At 39.3% G+C, this 20,991-nt stretch overlaps 1 protein-coding gene across 1 annotated transcript in view; it reads right to left on the bottom strand.

Moving 5' to 3' along the window:
* TLX2 (T cell leukemia homeobox 2) overlaps positions 1 to 7,643 on the bottom strand; it is a 38,577-nt gene extending 30,934 nt beyond the window's left edge. The window contains exon 1 of the mRNA XM_040420001.1: positions 7,271 to 7,643. Coding sequence (XP_040275935.1) covers positions 7,271 to 7,643 — 373 coding nt within the window. The remainder of the gene's footprint in view (positions 1 to 7,270) is intronic.
* Positions 7,644 to 20,991: the final 13,348 nt, after the last annotated feature.

Raw genomic sequence — 20,991 nt, 5'->3', positions numbered from 1 at the left:
GTAATATATCCACAAATACTAGATATAACACACTAATATATTCATATACAGGAAATATACCCCCAACAACTAGATATAACACCCTAATATATTCATATACAGGTAATATACCCCCGATTACTAGATATAACACCCTATTATATTCATATACAGGTAATATACCCCCGACTACTAGATATAACACCCTAATATATTCACATAGAGGTAATATACCCCATACTAGATATAACACCCTAATATATTCATATACAGGTAATATACCCCCAACTACTAGATATAACACCCTATTATATTCATATACAGGAAATATACCCCCAACAACTAGATATAACACCCTAATATATTCATATACAGGTAATATACCCCCAACAACTAGATATAACACCATAATATATTCATATACAGGTAATATACCCCGGACTACTAGATATAACACCCTAATATATTCATATACAGGTAATATACCCCCAACTACTAGATATAACACCCTAATATATTCATATACAGGTAATATACCCCCAACAACTAGATATAACACCCTAATATATTCATATACAGGTAATATACCCCCGACTACTAGATATAACACCCTAATATATTCATATACAGGTAATATACCCCCAACAACTAGATATAACACCCTAATATATTCATATACAGGTAATATACCCCCGACTACTAGATATAACACCCTAATATATTCACATACAGGTAATATACCCCCAACAACTAGATATAACACCCTAATATATATTCATATACAGGTAATATACCCCCTACTACTAGATATAACACCCTAATATATTCACATACAGGTAATATACCCCCAACTACTAGATATAACACCCTAATATATTCATATACAGGTAATATACCCCCAACTACTAAATATAACACCCTAATATATTCATATACAGGTAATATACCCCCAACTACTAGATATAACACCCTAATATATTCACATACAGGTAATATACCCCCTACTACTAGATATAACACCCTATTATATTCATATACAGGTAATATACCCCCAACTACTAGATATAAGACCCTAATATATTCATATACAGGTAATATACCCCTGACTACTAGATATAACACCCTATTATATTCACATACAGGTAATATACCCCCAACTACTAGATATAACACACTATTATATTCACATACAGGTAATATACCCCCAACTACTAGATATACCCCCAACTACTAGATATAACACACTATTATATTCACATACAGGTAATATACCCCCAACAACTAGATATAACACCCTAATATATTCACATACAGGTAATATACCCCCAACTACTAGATATAACACCCTAATATATTCATATACAGGTAATATACCCCCAACTACTAAATATAACACCCTAATATATTCATATACAGGTAATATACCCCCAACTACTAGATATAACACCCTAATATATTCACATACAGGTAATATACCCCCTACTACTAGATATAACACCCTATTATATTCATATACAGGTAATATACCCCCAACTACTAGATATAACACCCTAATATATTCATATACAGGTAATATACCCCTGACTACTAGATATAACACCCTATTATATTCACATACAGGTAATATACCCCCAACTACTAGATATAACACACTATTATATTCACATACAGGTAATATACCCCCAACTACTAGATATAACACACTATTATATTCACATACAGGTAATATACCCCCAACTACTAGATATACCCCCAACTACTAGATATAACACACTATTATATTCATATACAGGTAATATACCCCTGACTACTAGATATAACACCCTATTATATTCACATACAGGTAATATACCCCCAACTACTAGATATAACACCCTAATATATTCACATACAAGTAATATACCCCCAACTACTAGATATAACACCCTAATATATTCATATACAGGCAATATACCCCCAACTACTAGATATAACACCCTAATATATTCATATACAAGTAATATACCCCCAACTACTAGATATAACACCCTAATATATTCATATACAGGTAATATACCCCCAACAACTAGATATAACACCCTAATATATTCATATACAGGTAATATACCCCCGACTACTAGATATAACACCCTAATATATTCATATACAGGTAATATACCCCCAACAACTAGATATAACACCCTAATATATTCATATACAGGTAATATATCCACAAATACTAGATATAACACACTAATAAATTCATATACAGGAAATATACCCCCAACAACTAGATATAACACCCTAATATATTCATATATAGGTAATATACCCCTGACTACTAGATATAACACCCTAATATATTCACATACAAGTAATATACCCCCAACTACTAGATATAACACCCTATTATATTCATATACAGGTAATATACCCCTGACTACTAGATATAACACCCTAATATATTCATATACAGGTAATATACCCCCGAATACTAGATATAACACCCTAATATATTCATATATAGGTAATATACCCCTGACTACTAGATATAACACCCTAATATATTCACATACAAGTAATATACCCCCAACTACTAGATATAACACCCTAATATATTCACATACAGGTAATATACCCCCAACGACTAGATATAACACCCTAATATATTCATATACAGGTAATATATCCACAAATACTAGATATAACACACTATTATATTCATATACAGGAAATATACCCCCAACAACTAGATATAACACCCTAATATATTCATATACAGGTAATATACCCCCGACTACTAGATATAACACCCTATTATATTCATATACAGGTAATATACCCCCAACTACTAGATATAACACCCTAATATATTCACATAGAGGTAATATACCCCATACTAGATATAACACCCTAATATATTCATATACAGGTAATATACCCCCGACTACTAGATATAACACCCTAATATATTCACATAGAGGTAATATACCCCATACTAGATATAACACCCTAATATATTCATATACAGGTAATATACCCCCAACTACTAGATATAACACCCTATTATATTCATATACAGGAAATATACCCCCAACAACTAGATATAACACCCTAATATATTCATATACAGGTAATATACCCCGGACTACTAGATATAACACCCTAATATATTCATATACAGGTAATATACCCCCGACTACTAGATATAACACCCTAATATATCCATATACAGGTAATATACCCCCAACTACTAGATATAACACCCTAATATATTCACATACAGGTAATATACCCCCAACAACTAGATATAACACCCTAATATATTCATATACAGGTAATATACCCCCGACTACTAGATATAACACACTATTATATTCATATACAGGTAATATAACCCTGACTACTAGATATAATACCCTAATATATTCATATACAGGTAATAAACCCCCGACTACTAGATATAACACCCTAATATATTCATATACAGGTAATATACAACCGACTACTAGATATAACCCCCTAATATATTCATATACAGGTAATATACCCCCAACTACTAGATATAACACCCTAATATATTCATATACAGGTAATATACCCCCGACTACTAGATATAACACCGTAATATATTCACATACAGGTAATATACCCCCGACTACTAGATATAACACCCTAATATATTCATATACAGGTAATATACCCCCAACTACTAGATATAACACCCTAATATATTCATATACAGGTAATATACCCCCGACTACTAGATATAACACACTATTATATTCATATACAGGTAATATACCCCTGACTACTAGATATAACACCCTAATATATTCATATACAGGTAATATACCCCCGACTACTAGATATAACACCCTAATATATTCACATACAGGTAATATACCCCCTACTACTAGATATAACACCCTATTATATTCATATACAGGTAATATACCCCTGACTACTAGATATAACACCCTAATATATTCATATACAGGTAATATACCCCCGAATACTAGATATAACACCCTACTATATTCATATATAGGTAATATACCCCTGACTACTAGATATAACACCCTAATATATTCACATACAGGTAATATACCCCCAACTACTAGATATAACACCCTAATATATTCACATACTGGTAATATACCCCCAACGACTAGATATAACACCCTAATATATTCATATACAGGTAATATATCCACAAATACTAGATATAACACACTATTATATTCATATACAGGAAATATACCCCCAACAACTAGATATAACACCCTAATATATTCATATACAGGTAATATACCCCCAACAACTAGATATAACACCCTAATATATTCATATACAGGTAATATACCCCCGACTACTAGATATAACACCCTATTATATTCATATACAGGTAATATACCCCCGACTACTAGATATAACACCCTAATATATTCACATAGAGGTAATATACCCCATACTAGATATAACACCCTAATATATTCACATACAGGTAATATACCCCCAACTACTAGATATAACACCCCAATATATTCATATACAGGTAATATACCCCCGACTACTAGATATAACACCCTAATATATTCATATACAGGAAATATACCCCCAACAACTAGATATAACACCCTAATATATTCATATACAGGTAATATACCCCCAACTACTAGATATAACACCCTAATATATTCATATACAGGTAATATACCCCGGACTACTAGATATAACACCCTAATATATTCATATACAGGTAATATACCCCCGACTACTAGATATAACACCCTAATATATTCATATACAGGTAATATACCCCCAACTACTAGATATAACACCCTAATATATTCACATACAGGTAATATACCCCCAACAACTAGATATAACACCCTACTATATTCATATACAGGCAATATACCCCCGACTACTAGATATAACACCCTAATATATTCACATACAGGTAATATACCCCCAACTACTAGATATAACACCCTACTATATTCATATACAGGTAATATACCCCCGAGTACTAGATATAACACCCTAATATATTCATATACAGGCAATATACCCCCGACTACTAGATATAACACCCTAATATATTCATATACAGCTAGTATACCCCCAACTACTAGATATAACACCCTACTATATTCATATATAGGTAATATACCCCCGACTACTAGATGTAACACCCTAATATATTCATATACAGGTAATATACCCCCGACTACTAGATATAACACACTATTATATTCATATACAGGTAATATACCGGCAACTACTAGATATAACACCCTAATATATTCATATACAGGTAATATACCCCCAACTACTAGATATAACAACCTAATATATTCACATACAGGTAATATACCCCCAACTACTAGATATAACACCCTACTATATTCATATACAGGTAATATACCCCCGAATACTAGATATAACACACTATTATATTCATATACAGGTAATATACCCCTGACTACTAGATATAACACCCTATTATATTCATATACAGGTAATATACCCCCAACTACTAGATATAACACCCTAATATATTCATATACAGGTAATATACCCCCGACTACTAGATATAACACCCTAATATATTCACATAAAGGTAATATACCCCCAACCACTAGATATAACACCCTAATATATTTACATACAGGTAATATACCCCCAACTACTAGATATAACACCCTAATATATTCATATACAGGTAATATACCCCCGACTACTAGATATAACACCCTAATATATTCATATACAGGTAATATACCCCAGACTACTAGATATAACACCCTAATATATTCACATACAGGTAATATACCCCCAACTACTAGATATAACACCCTATTATATTCATATACAGGTAATATACCCCCGACTACTAGATATAACACCCTAATATATTTACATACAGGTAATATACCCCCAACTACTAGATATAACACCCTAATATATTCACATACAGGTAATATACCCCCGACTACTAGATATAATACCCTAATATATTCATATACAGGTAATATACCCCCGACTACTAGATATAACACCCTAATATATTCACATACAGGTAATATACCCCCAACTACTAGATATAACACCCTAATATATTTACATACAGGTAATATACCCCCGACTACTAGATATAACACCCTAATATATTCACATACAGGTAATATACCCCCGACTACTAGATATAACACCCTAATATATTCATATACAGGTAATATACCCCCAACTACTAGATATAACACCCTAATATATTCATATACAGCTAGTATACCCCCAACTACTAGATATAACACCCTACTATATTCATATACAGGCAATATACCCCCAACTACTAGATATAACACCCTAATATATTCATATACAGGTAATATACCCCCGACTACTAGATATAACACCCCAATATATTCATATACAGGTAATATACCCCCGACTACTAGATATAACACCCTAATATATTCATATACAGGCAATATACCCCCGACTACTAGATATAACACCCTAATATATTCATATACAGGTAATATACCCCCGACTACTAGATATAACACCCTAATATATTCATATACAGGTAATATACCCCCGACTACTAGATATAACACCCTAATATATTCATATACAGGTAATATACCCCCGACTACTAGATATAACACCCTAATATATTCATATACAGGTAATATACCCCCGACTACTAGATATAACACCCTATTATATTCATATACAGGTAATATACCCCCGACTACTAGATATTACACCCCAATATATTCATATACAGGTAATATACCCCCGACTACTAGATATAACACCCCAATATATTCATATACAGGTAATATACCCCCGACTACTAGATATAACACCCTAATATATTCATATACAGGCAATATACCCCCGACTACTAGATATAACACCCTAATATATTCATATACAGGTAATATACCCCCGACTACTAGATATAACACCCTAATATATTCATATACAGGTAATATACCCCCGACTACTAGATATAACACCCTAATATATTCATATACAGGTAATATACCCCCGACTACTAGATATAACACCCTAATATATTCATATACAGGTAATATACCCCCGACTACTAGATATAACACCCTATTATATTCATATACAGGTAATATACCCCCGACTACTAGATATTACACCCCAATATATTCATATACAGGTAATATACCCCCAACTACTGTAGATAGTATATTCATCATTTTCCTTCCCATTGTTGGCTTTTATCTCCAAACTCCTCTTGTTTCCCCTCTATCCGCTTTACCTGCTATCCTCTCTTTTGGGGTCCTTCTGCTGCTTTCCATCCATGGGAATGTAATTGCAGAGAATCCTGTCATTCTTGGCACTCCTGGTGTGGGGGCCACCTGTGGTAGTGGCCTGTGAGCTGGCACTCTTATCACCCCAGCTGGTCGAACATTGACATTCATGCTGACATCCATCCTCATGTTAAGGCTGTAGGAAGAGCTGGCTGGACCATACATGGCAGAGTAGGCACCAGCTCCATGATGGTCCAGTTCCTCAGCCCTGGGGTAGGGGTAACCTGTAGTCTGCTCTGGACTGTTCAAGATCTGGTCAATTCCAAAGCTGATGGGTTCATGGTGGCTCACTGGGTCTTGTGCCATGTCCAAGGGATCCATAAAAAATTATCTACAGAACTAGTCACAGCACCTGATGGCTCACTATTAGATTGCTTAGTGGATAAGGGTTTGGAGAGAGGGGTTCCTTACAATGGATGCTCTGAATGTGGATCTACTCCTCAAACATAGTCATAAAAGTAAAGTGAGTGCAGTAAGAGGAATCAGGATGTAGAAGTGCACAGGCTGCCCTGGAGTGCCGGGAATCACTCCATTCTGGTGCAGTAGCAGATGTTTTTGGTGGAAATCTGAATAGGAGATGAACACTGGTAATGAGTTGTCCTGAGTATCTCATTTGGTACAGGCCCAGATCTCCTCTTGAAGCGGCAATGCTCACCAGAATGATGAGGTATGGCTTTATTTGGGTTCATGGATGGGGACAGAAGCTGTTTTTTCCAGGTTTGTGGAGTGTTGACAACTTGAGCTGAGGTAAGTTTCAATGTCATAGGAAAATATGCTGTGATGGGGCCAGTGATTGTAGAATCAAATACAAAACATGGGTCCTAGATATGAGCCCTCCTCAACATCCCGTCACCCTTACCATCCACCAATTATACCTGGTTCAAGTCACAGCTTGTTCATGTAACCCGTAATCTTCATGGAGATTAATCTCATGTCCGAACTGTGTTGGGGGGAGAACTTTGGAGAAGACTGAGAGGAGTAGGTAACTCATAATCACTGGATTTTAATTTCCTGTAGACTTTGGCTCCTGTAGACTTTGGCTCCCCCTGACTGCTATGACAAGTGATCAGGTTGGTCAAAGACATTGTCCTCCACTAGGGTCAGATCCTTTCTATAGCACTTCTGTCCTTCACCAGGGTCAGGGTCTACTCCTTTATAACATTTCTATCCTTCTCCAGGGACAGGGGGGTTGCATCACTATAAAACTGCTGTCCTCCACCAGGGTCAGGTTCTACTTTACCATAGCACTACTGTCCTCCACCAGGGTCAGGTCCTACTTCACTATAACACTACTCTCCTTCTCCAGGGTCAGGTCCTACTTCACCATAACACTACTGTCCTCCACTAGGGTCAGGTTCTACCTCACCATAACACTACTGTCCTTCACCAGGGTCAGGTCCTACTTCACCATAACACTACTGTCCTCCTCCAGGGTCAGGTCCTACTTCACTATAACACTACTGTCCCCCACCAGATCAGGTCTAACTTCACTAAAACACTTATGTCCTCCACAAGGGTCAGGCCCTACTTCAGTATAACACTACTGTTCGCCACTAGGGATAGGCCCTACTTCACTATAGCACTACAGTCCACATCCAAGGTGAGGTCTTACTTCACTATGACACTACTATCCTCCACCAGGTTCAGGTCCTACTGCACTTTACCACTACTACCCTTCACTAGGGTCAGGCACTACTCCACTATAACACTACTGTTTTCTACCAGGGTCAGGTCGTGCTCCTCTATTATGTTTCTATATTCCACCATGGTCAGGTCTTACCCCTTTATAACACTGTTGTCCTCCATCAGAGTCAGGTCCTACTTCACTATAACACTGCTGTCCTCCACCAGGGTCAGGTCTTGCTCCTCCATTATGCTTCTGTCTTACACCAGGGTCCAGATCTTGCTCCTTTACAACATTAGTATCCTCCACCAGGGTCAGATATTGCTCCTTTATAAAACTTCTATCCTGCGCCAAGATTAGGTATTGCTTCTTTATAACACTGCTATCCTCCAAAAAGGTCAGGTGCTGCCGCTTTATAACACTGCAATCCTCCACCAGGATCTGGTCATGTTGCTTTAAAACACAGTTATCCTCCAGCAGGGTCCGGTCTTGCTCCTCTATATAACACAGTTATCCTCCAGCAGGGTCCGGTCTTGCTCCTCTATATAACACTGCTATCCTCCAGCAGGGTCAGGTCTTGCTCCTCTATTTAACACAGTTATCCTCCAGCAGGGTCAGGTCTTGCTCCTCTATATAACACAGTTATCCTCCAGCAGGGTCAGGTCTTGCTCCTCTATATAACACTGGGTATCCTCCAGCAGGGTCAGGTCTTGCTCCTCTATATAACACTGCTATCCTCCAGCAGGGTCAGGTCTTGCTCCTCTATATAACACTGCTATCCTCCAGCAGGGTCAGGTCTTGCTCCTCTATATAACACAGTTATCCTCCAGCAGGGTCAGGTCTTGCTCCTCTATATAACACTGCTATCCTCCAGCAGGGTCAGGTCTTGCTCCTCTATATAACACAGTTATCCTCCAGCAGGGTCAGGTCTTGCTCCTCTATATAACACAGTTATCCTCCAGCAGGGTCAGGTCTTGCTCCTCTATATAACACAGTTATCCTCCAGCAGGGTCAGGTCTTGCTCCTCTATATAACACTGCTATCCTCCAGCAGGGTCAGGTCTTGCTCCTCTATATAACACTGCTATCCTCCAGCAGGGTCAGGTCTTGCTCCTCTATATAACACTGCTATCCTCCAGCAGGGTCAGGTCTTGCTCCTCTATATAACACTGCTATCCTCCAGCAGGGTCAGGTCTTGCTCCTCTATATAACACTGCTATCCTCCAGCAGGGTCAGGTCTTGCTCCTCTATATAACACTGCTATCCTCCAGCAGGGTCAGGTCTTGCTCCTCTATATAACACTGCTATCCTCCAGCAGGGTCAGGTCTTGCTCCTCTATATAACACTGCTATCCTCCAGCAGGGTCAGGTCTTGCTCCTCTATATAACACAGTTATCCTCCAGCAGGGTCAGGTCTTGCTCCTCTATATAACACAGTTATCCTCCAGCAGGGTCAGGTCTTGCTCCTCTATATAACACAGTTATCCTCCAGCAGGGTCAGGTCTTGCTCCTCTATATAACACTGCTATCCTCCAGCAGGGTCAGGTCTTGCTCCTCTATATAACACTGCTATCCTCCAGCAGGGTCAGGTCTTGCTCCTCTATATAACACTGCTATCCTCCAGCAGGGTCAGGTCTTGCTCCTCTATATAACACTGCTATCCTCCAGCAGGGTCAGGTCTTGCTCCTCTATATAACACTGCTATCCTCCAGCAGGGTCAGGTCTTGCTCCTCTATATAACACTGCTATCCTCCAGCAGGGTCAGGTCTTGCTCCTCTATATAACACTGCTATCCTCCAGCAGGGTCAGGTCTTGCTCCTCTATATAACACTGCTATCCTCCAGCAGGGTCAGGTCTTGCTCCTCTATATAACACTGCTATCCTCCAGCAGGGTCAGGTCTTGCTTCTCTATATAACACTGCTATCCTCCAGCAGGGTCAGGTCTTGCTCCTCTATATAACACTGCTATCCTCCAGCAGGGTCAGGTCTTGCTCCTCTAAATAACACTGGGTATCCTCCAGCAGGGTCAGGTCTTGCTCCTCTATATAACACTGCTATCCTCCAGCAGGGTCAGGTCTTGCTCCTCTATATAACACTGCTATCCTCCAGCAGGGTCAGACCCTACTCTATAATGTTGCTGTCCTCCCTCAGGACCAGGCTTTGCTTCTCTGTCCAGTGCAGTAGATCTGGCTGGATAGGGACAAGCTCACACAATAATTACTGTGAGTTATTGGTCAGGACTGGAAATCACATAAACCAGAGTCAAATTCCAAAAACAGCTCTCCCCCTCCACCAACATCACCCAGCGGGTGGGTCTTCAACTTTAACCTCTTCTCTGCTTAACAGGAAAGAGGATGAGAGGAGCAGATACATGAATTATGACAGAGAAGAAAAGCTCAGCGAGAGAAATAGAACTGCAAACGTCGGAGGCAAAAGATCTGTCCCGGAAACTGTACCCAGTAGTAATCATAATAGTATAATGATATAGTGTTATCAGACGTATTATTATCATATATATACAGTGTTATCAGACATATAATTATCATATATATAGTGTTATCAGACGGATCATTATCATATATAGTGTTATCAGACGTATCATTATCATATATATACAGTGTTATCAGACATATAATTATCATATATATACAGTGTTATCAGACATATAATTATCATATATATAGTGTTATCAGACGGATCATTATCATATATATACAGTGTTATCAGACATATAATTATCATATATATAGTGTTATCAGACATATCATTATCATATATAGTGTTATCAGACGTATCATTATCATATATATACAGTGTTATCAGACGGATCATTATCATATATAGTGTTATCAGACATATCATTATCATATATAGTGTTATCAGACATATCATTATCATATATATAGTGTTATCAGACGTATAATTATCATATATAGTGTTATCAGACGTATAATTATCATATATAGTGTTATCAGACGTATAATTATCATATATAGTGTTATCAGACGTATAATTATCATATATAGTGTTATTAGACGGATCATTATCATATATAGTGTTATCAGACATATCATTATCATATATAGTGTTATCAGATGTATCATTATCATATATATATAGTGTTATCAGACATATAATTATCATATATATATATAGTGTTATCAGACATATCAATATCATATATAGTGTTATCAGACGTATAATTATCATATATAGTGTTATCAGACGTATCATTATCATATATAGTGTTATCAGACGTATCATTATCATATATAGTGTTATCAGACGTATCATTATCATATATACACTGCTCAGAAAAATAAAGGGAACACTTAAACAACACAATGTAACTCCAAGTCAATCGCACTTCTGTGAAATCAAACTGTCCACTTAGGAAGCAACACTGAGTGACAATCCATTTCACATGCTGTTGTGCAAATGGGATAGACAACAGGTGGAAATTATAGGCAATTAGCAAGACACCCCTAATAAAGGAGTGGTTTTGCAGGTGGTGACCACAGACCACTTCTCTGTTCCTATGCTTCCTGGCTGATGTTTTGGTCACTTTTGAATGCTGGCGGTGCTTTCACTCTAGTGGTAGCATGAGACGGAGTCTACAACCCACACAAGTGGCTCAGGTAGTGCAGCTTATCCAGGATGGCACATCAATGCGAGCTGTGGCAAGAAGGTTTGCTGTGTCTGTCAGCGTAGTGTCCAGAGCATGGAGGCGCTACCAGGAGACACGCCAGTACATCAGGAGACGTGGAGGAGGCCGTAGGAGGGCAACAACCCAGCAGCAGGACCGCTACCTCCGCCTTTGTGCAAGGAGGAACAGGAGGAGCACTGCCAGAGCCCTGCAAAATGACCTCCAGCAGGCCACAAATGTGCATGTGTCTGCTCAAACGGTCAGAAACAGACTCCATGAGGGTGATATGAGGGCCCGACATCCACAGGTGGGGGTTGTGCTTACACCCCAACACCGTGCAGGACGTTTGCATTTGCCAGAGAACACCAAGATTGACAAATTCACCACTGGCGCCCTGTGCTCTTCACAGATGAAAGCAGGTTCACACTGAGCACATGTGACAGACGTGACAGAGTCTGGAGACGCCGTGGAGAACGTTCTGCTGCCTGCAACATCCTCCAGCATGACCGGTTTGGCATTGGGTCAGTAATGGTGTGGGGTGGCATTTCTTTGGAGGGCCGCACAGCCCTCCATGTGCTCGCCAGAGGTAGCCTGACTGCCATTAGTTACCGAGATGAGATCCTCAGACTCCTTGTGAGACCATATGCTGGTGCGGTTGGCCCTGGGTTCCTCCTAATGCAAGACAATGCTAGACCTCATGTGGCTGGAGTGTGTCAGCAGTTCCTGCAAGACGAAGGCATTGATGCTATGGACTGGCCCGCCCGTTCCCCAGACCTGAATCCAATTGAGCACATCTGGGACATCATGTCTCGCTCTATCCACCAACGTCACGTTGCACCACAGACTGTCCAGGAGTTGGCAGATGCTTTAGTCCAGGTCTGGGAGGAGATCCCTCAGGAGACCGTCCGCCACCTCATCAGGAGCATGCACAGGCGTTGTAGGGAGGTCATACAGGCACGTGGAGGCCACACACACTACTGAGCCTTATTTTGACTTGTTTTAAGGACATTACATCAAAGTTGGATCAGCCTGTAGGGTGTTTTTCCACTTTAATTTTGAGTGTGACTCCAAATCCAGACCTCCATGGGTTGAAAAATTTGATTTCCATTTTTTTATTTTTGTGTGATTTTGTTGTCAGTACATTCAACTATGTAAAGAACAAAGTATTTCAGAAGAATATTTAATTAACTCAGATCTAGGATGTGTTATTTTTGTGTTCCCTTTATTTTTTTGAGCAGTGTATATAGTGTTATCAGACATATCATTATCATATATAGTGTTATCAGACGTATCATTATCATATATAGTGTTATCAGACGTATCATTATCATATATAATGTTATCAGACGTGTCATTATCATATATAGTGTTATCAGACATATCATTATCATATATACAGGGAGTGCAGAATTATTAGGCAAGTTGTATTTTTGAGGATTAATTTTATTATTGAACAACAACCATGTTCTCAATGAACCCAAAAAACTCATTAATATCAAAGCTGAATATTTTTGGAAGTAGTTTTTAGTTTGTTTTTAGTTTTAGCTATTTTAGGGGGATATCTGTGTATGCAGGTGACTATTACTGTGCATAATTATTAGGCAACTTAACAAAAAACAAATATATACCCATTTTAATTATTTATTTTTACCAGTGAAACCAATATAACATCTCAACATTCACAAATATACATTTCTGACATAAAAAATAAAAAATAAAAATCAGTGACCAATATAGCCACCTTTCTTTGCAAGGACACTCAAAAGCCTGCCATCCATGGATTCTGTCAGTGTTTTGATCTGTTCACCATCAACATTGCGTGCAGCAGCAACCACAGCCTCCCAGACACTGTTCAGAGAGGTGTACTGTTTTCCCTCCTTGTAAATCTCACATTTGATGATGGACCACAGGTTCTCAATGGGGTTCAGATCAGGTGAACAAGGAGGCCATGTCATTAGATTTTCTTCTTTTATACCCTTTCTTGCCAGCCACGCTGTGGAGTACTTGGACGCGTGTGATGGAGCATTGTCCTGCATGAAAATCATGTTTTTCTTGAAGGATGCAGACTTCTTCCTGTACCACTGCTTGAAGAAGGTGTCTTCCAGAAACTGGCAGTAGGACTGGGAGTTGAGCTTGACTCCATCCTCAACCCGAAAAGGCCCCACAAGCTCATCTTTGATGATACCAGCCCAAACCAGTACTCCACCTCCACCTTGCTGGCGTCTGAGTCAGGCTGGAGCTCTCTGCCCTTTACCAATCCAGCCACGGGCCCATCCATCTGGCCCATCAAGACTCACTCTCATTTCATCAGTCCATAAAACCTTAGAAAAATCAGTCTTGAGATATTTCTTGGCCCAGTCTTGACGTTTCAGCTTGTGTGTCTTGTTCAGTGGTGGTCGTCTTTCAGCCTTTCTTACCTTGGCCATGTCTCTGAGTATTGCACACCTTGTGCTTTTGGGCACTCCAGTGATGTTGCAGCTCTGAAATATGGCCAAACTGGTGGCAAGTGGCATCTTGGCAGCTGCACGCTTGACTTTTCTCAGTTCATGGGCAGTTATTTTGCGCCTTGGTTTTTCCACACGCTTCTTGCGACCCTGTTGACTATTTTGAATGAAACGCTTGATTGTTCGATGATCACGCTTCAGAAGCTTTGCAATTTTAAGAGTGCTGCATCCCTCTGCAAGATATCTCACTATTTTTGACTTTTCTGAGCCTGTCAAGTCCTTCTTTTGACCCATTTTGCCAAAGGAAAGGAAGTTGCCTAATAATTATGCACACCTAATATAGGGTGTTGATGTCATTAGACCACACCCCTTCTCATTACAGAGATGCACATCACCTAATATACTTAATTGGTAGTAGGCTTTCGAGCCTATACAGCTTGGAGTAAGACAACATGCATAAAGAGGATGATGTGGTCAAAATACTCATTTGCCTAATAATTCTGCATGCAGTGTAGTGTTATCAGACGTGTCATTATCATATATAGTGTTATCAGACGTATCATTATCATATATAGTGTTATCAGACGTATCATTATCATATATAATGTTATCAGACATATCATTATCATATATAGTGTTATCAGACGTATAATTATCATATATAGTGTTATCAGATGTATCATTATCATATATAGTGTTATCAGATGTATAATTATCATATATATATAGTGTTATCAGACGTATCATTATCATATATAGTGTTATCAGATGTATCATTATCATATATACAGGTCCTTCTAAAAAAATTAGCATATTGTGATAAAGTTCATTATTTTCTGTAATGTACTGATAAACATTAGACTTTCATATATTGTAGATTCATTACACACAACTGAAGTAGTTCAAGCCTTTTCTTGTTTTAATATTGATGATTTTGGCATACAGCTCATGAAAACCCAAAATTCCTATCTCAAAAAATTAGCATATCATGAAAAGGTTCTCTAAACGAGCTATTAACCTAATCATCTGAATCAACTAATTAACTCTAAACACCTGCAAAAGATTCCTGAGGCTTTTAAAAACTCCCAGCCTGGTTCATTACTCAAAACCGCAATCATGGGTAAGACTGCCGACCTGACTGCTGTCCAGAAGGCCATCATTGACACCCTCAAGCAAGAGGGTAAGACACAGAAAGAAATTTCTGAACGAATAGGCTGTTCCCAGAGTGCTGTATCAAGGCACCTCAGTGGGAAGTCTGTGGGAAGGAAAAAGTGTGGCAGAAAACGCTGCACAACAAAAAGAGGTGACCGGACCCTGAGGAAGATTGTGGAGAAGGACCGATTCCAGACCTTGGGGGACCTGCGGAAGCCACTGTGTACAGGCGTGTGAAATGGGCTACAGGTGCCGCATTCCCCAGGTCAAGCCACTTTTGAACCAGAAACAGCGGCAGAAGCGCCTGACCTGGGCTACAGAGAAGCAGCACTGGACTGTTGCTCAGTGGTCCAAAGTACTTTTTTCGGATGAAAGCAAATTTTGCATGTCATTCGGAAATCAAGGTGCCAGAGTCTGGAGGAAGTGAAGAAATTCGTGGCACACCAAAGTAGATTCAATGCAATTTAATAATTAGTTGATGTTTTACATCATTTCATATTCCATATGTTCACATATATAATCAATACATCCGGGTAGGAGCAGTGTACAGTTGTATAGTGTGTCCCAACGTTTCGGCCATATGTCTGGCCTTTGTCAAGGGATCTATAAGAAATTATATCAATTAGAATCATTTTTAAGTTCTGATACATGAAATGAGAGTCATATAAAATTAGTAGAAAAATCAATTAGAGGTCAAACGTCTGTCAAAGCGAAAACAATGTACATAAAAGAAGAAAGAAAGTTCCCTGAGTATCATCATAGCAGCAAGACGTAGTAAGGCATTAATGGACAACACATATGGGGTAGCAGTCATGTCACTTTATGTCACCAAACTATAGATCAGTGGGAGCCACTGTATATATGCATATTGGTAAAGTATTCTCATATAAATCAAGTGGTCTGGCTGGAACCCCCTAATGTGCTGTCCAGAGATGGCTATAAAAATATAGAGGCTTGGTAAAAAATCTGTGGAGGAAGAGATCAGCGATTACCTGTAGTTATACACTGTGGAGACATTGACCGGATGTGAACGCTGCGAGCCGCACGCTGGGATTTATAAAGGAGGCTAGAGTGTATTATCTCAGTGGTGACGGCGTACGTGCATGCGCGATGACGTCATGCCGTTGGCGCATGCGCAATGGTGAATATCGGACAAGTGAGGGCATAGAAGATGCCCTTACTACAAAATACAAGAAACGCAGCCTGCACTATATAAATAGTTTGACGTTTTGACTATAAGAGAGACACTGATGGGTCACTATTGTTGTCTGATCTGGTTGGTGTGTGTAATCATGGAGAACAAGGACATCACCCAGAGAAGAGGCACATAAGCAAAGGAAGCACATAAATAGAAACATCACATAGATGAAAATATGGATGACATCATATTACAGTAATCACTGTTGATAATATGATAATAGTAAATAATGATTATTAGGTTATATGGATGAGGGGAAAAGGGGAGGGAAAAGAGGGTAAGTGGGGTAGAGGAAGGGAGGGAAGGAAGGTGGGGGAACGGGAGGGGGAGGTTTGTCTCACCCATATGGTCTAGATCTATACTCCAATTTTATCGAATCTGTGAGGAAAAACATATAATAATCATTATTAAAGAGATAGACAAGTGGAATACAGCAATAACAACGTAGAGTCCATTATGTATTAAAGAAAAAGTCGCATTCCCGGTTTAATCCTCTGGGGCTCAATGTATCCAGGCGGTGGATCCAGTATGATTCCCGTTGTTTGAGTAATTGTATTTGGTTTCCACCCCTCCGTGGGGTTTTTATCTGTTCTAGTACCTGAAATCTCAAAGATGAGATCTGATGGTTCCGTTCCTTAAAATGGGCAGGGATTGGTAAGAGTAGTTGGTTAGTTCTTATGGTGGACTTATGTTTCGAGATCCTATCTCTGATATGCTGGGTAGTTTCACCCACATAACATAGTCCGCATGGGCATTTGATGAGATACACCACATTTGTGGAATCACATGTAAAGAAGTCATTGATAGTGTAACGTTTACCCGAATGTGGGTGTGTCACTGTGTTCCCTTTAATCACACTGGAGCACTGTGCGCAGTGGAGGCAAGGGAAGGTACCTGATTGTGGGGTGCCTAAGAATCTCTGGCGTGGCAGTTTTGTCAGTGGACCAATGTCTGCTCGAACCAGTCCATCCCTTATATTTTTAGTACGTTTGTAGCAAGTTAATGGCGGAGTTTGGAATTCTGCTATTCCTGGGTAAGCTTGTGTCAGTATGTGCCAGTGCCGTTTAAGTATATGTTGTATTTTAGGTGTTAGAGGATGGTATGTGAGTATACTAGGTATACGTCTGGACGATTGCGACTGTGAGTTGGTCGTATCTGAGGGTTTGGGTTTCTGTGTAAAGGAATGATTGGGGTAACCTCTCTCAACAAATTTCTTGGTCATTTCATCTAATCTCTTTGTTTTAGTGGAAGAATCACTAACAATGCGTTCTACGCGAGTTAGTTGAGAGCGTGGTAATGATTTCTTAGTGGCTTTTGGGTGGTTACTGGAATATAGTAGGAGACTGTTTCTATCGGTCGGTTTGTTATATAAATCAAAAGATATGTTGCCATCTTCATCTTTGAGTACTAGGGTGTCCAGGAAACTAATTTTATTATTATCAATTTGCATGGTGAAGCTCAATTCGGGATATATATTGTTAAGATGCTGGTGAAAGGCTTCTGCACTGGAAGTGGGTCCGCTCCATAGACAAAAAATATCGTCGATGAAGCGTAGCCACACCTGGGCATGTTGCTGGAAAAGAGGATGTTGGTACACGTACGTCTCCTCAAAGTGGGTCATGTAGGCATTAGCATACGGGGGGGCCACATTCGCCCCCATCGCGGTACCCCGTTTCTGTATATAAAATGTGTCACCAAAGAGAAAGAAATTCTCATGTAGTACTGTGGAGAGAAGGGCTAGACAAAATGCTTGTTGTTGACCAGTAAGTATAGATTGTGTTTGGAGTAGATTAGCTGTTGCTTCAATGCCCTTCTGGTGTTCTATGGACGTGTACAAGCTATTAACATCCATGGTTATTAGTATTGTGTTCACTGTCGGTATATTCTGACTTAATTTAGTAATGAAATCCTGGGTGTCAAGTAAAAAAGAACGTGATTTCTTAATAAGTGGGGTCAAAATCTTGTCTAGATAAATTGATAGGGGTGATAGTGTCGAATCCGTTGAAGCAACTATTGGTCTCCCTGGGGGATTATTGAGGTTTTTGTGGACCTTTGGAAGGGTGTAGAAAACTGGCGTGATTGGGTGTTGTTTTGTCAAAAAAGTGACGGTCTTATCATCTATAATTGCTTGCTCTTGATAATGTTGGAGTATATTTTTGATTTTTCTAGCAATATTTGGGGTAGGGTCGGTTGTGAGGGGTTCATATGTGTCTCGGTCATTTAATTGGTTGGAAATGTCTGTGATGTACATTATTTTATCCATAACCACTATGGCCCCTCCCTTGTCTGCTGGTTTAATCATAATTTTCGTGTTTGTTTGTAGTTCCTTTATAGCTCTCCATTCCTCCACCGCCAAGTTAGACGAGTGTTTAAACTCGCCCCTGGTATATGAATCCAGGGTCTGTTGTATAGTTTGCTTAGTAAATGAGATGTAGGTCTCAGCTGGGTGATATGATTTAGGTGGCATATAGGAGCTTTTGTTCCTAAGGCCTAGTGTTTGTAGTGCCAGTGAATCATTCGTGTTTCCACCCTGTACCACATTTTGTTGGTCACCTTGGCCAAAATGTGTTTTTAGTCTAATGGTTCGGTAGAACCGTTGTAGTTCTTGTTCCAAAATAAAAGTATTTAATGGGGTGGTGGGACAGAATGATAAGCCCTTTTGAAGTACTGAGATTTGAGCAGGTGAGAGAATCACAGAGGAAATGTTCATCACTAAATTGTTCATATTACCTGTGATCTGGTCTGCACGCGATTGTCTGGATCTCCTCCTCTGGCTTCTCCGCGGTCGCCTCTTCCTTGTCTGTAACGGTTGCGGCCTGATCCTAAAAAATGTTGGCGGCGTTGGGTATTGATCCTTCCGCTTTCTGAACCGGATGAGCTTTGTCCTGAGGAGAAGTCGTGATGTCTGTTGTCCCAGCCTGCTTGTGAATTGGGGTCGCGCCATCTGTATACCCTGTTCAACCTGTAATCCTCGGCGTCCCGGATAAATTTGGCCCTTTTGGTTCCTTCTGTGTATTTCTGGTATTCGGAAATTTGTTTGGATGTTTTCTCCTTTAATGTTGTCCACTCTTCCGTGGGTAGTATACTTGATAGTTGTTCTTCCGTTGCTGTAATTTGTTTCTGAAGGTCTTCTATGGTGTGCCGGGCTTTGTCGATAGTTAGTAGCATAAGTTCAAATGAGCATTTGTTGAGAATGTTCTCAAAGCGGTCACAAAAGTCAGTGTCGTCCTTGAATAATGTCGGACGTAAATGTGAGCGTAGACCTCTCGGTATGCGATTACTCTTGTGATACTCTGTAAGGGTGCTACAGTGTAGTATCAGAGAGGTTAATCTACGTAGGTCACGTGTATAATCTCTTGTCTTCCATTCCTGAGCTGGTATCTGTAAATAATCGTTGCCAAACTGGACTTGAGAGATGATACTATTCGTGGTTTCGATGTCATACGAAAATGTATTTGACGACATCTGACCTTGGGGTGCTGAATCTGCAGATTCGTCAGTATAGGAGGTAATGAGATCCGCACTCCCTATTAAGTGAAGGGTGCCCACGGAGGACGAGGGGTCGTCACGTAGTAAGTGAAGAAATTCGTGGCACACCAAAGTAGAT

The sequence above is a fragment of the Bufo bufo genome, chromosome 2 (genome assembly GCF_905171765.1).
Source record: "Bufo bufo chromosome 2, aBufBuf1.1, whole genome shotgun sequence".
Classification (NCBI taxonomy): domain Eukaryota; kingdom Metazoa; phylum Chordata; class Amphibia; order Anura; family Bufonidae; genus Bufo; species Bufo bufo.
Note: the sequence above shows the minus strand (reverse complement) of the source record. Positions and strands in the feature narration are given on the sequence as shown.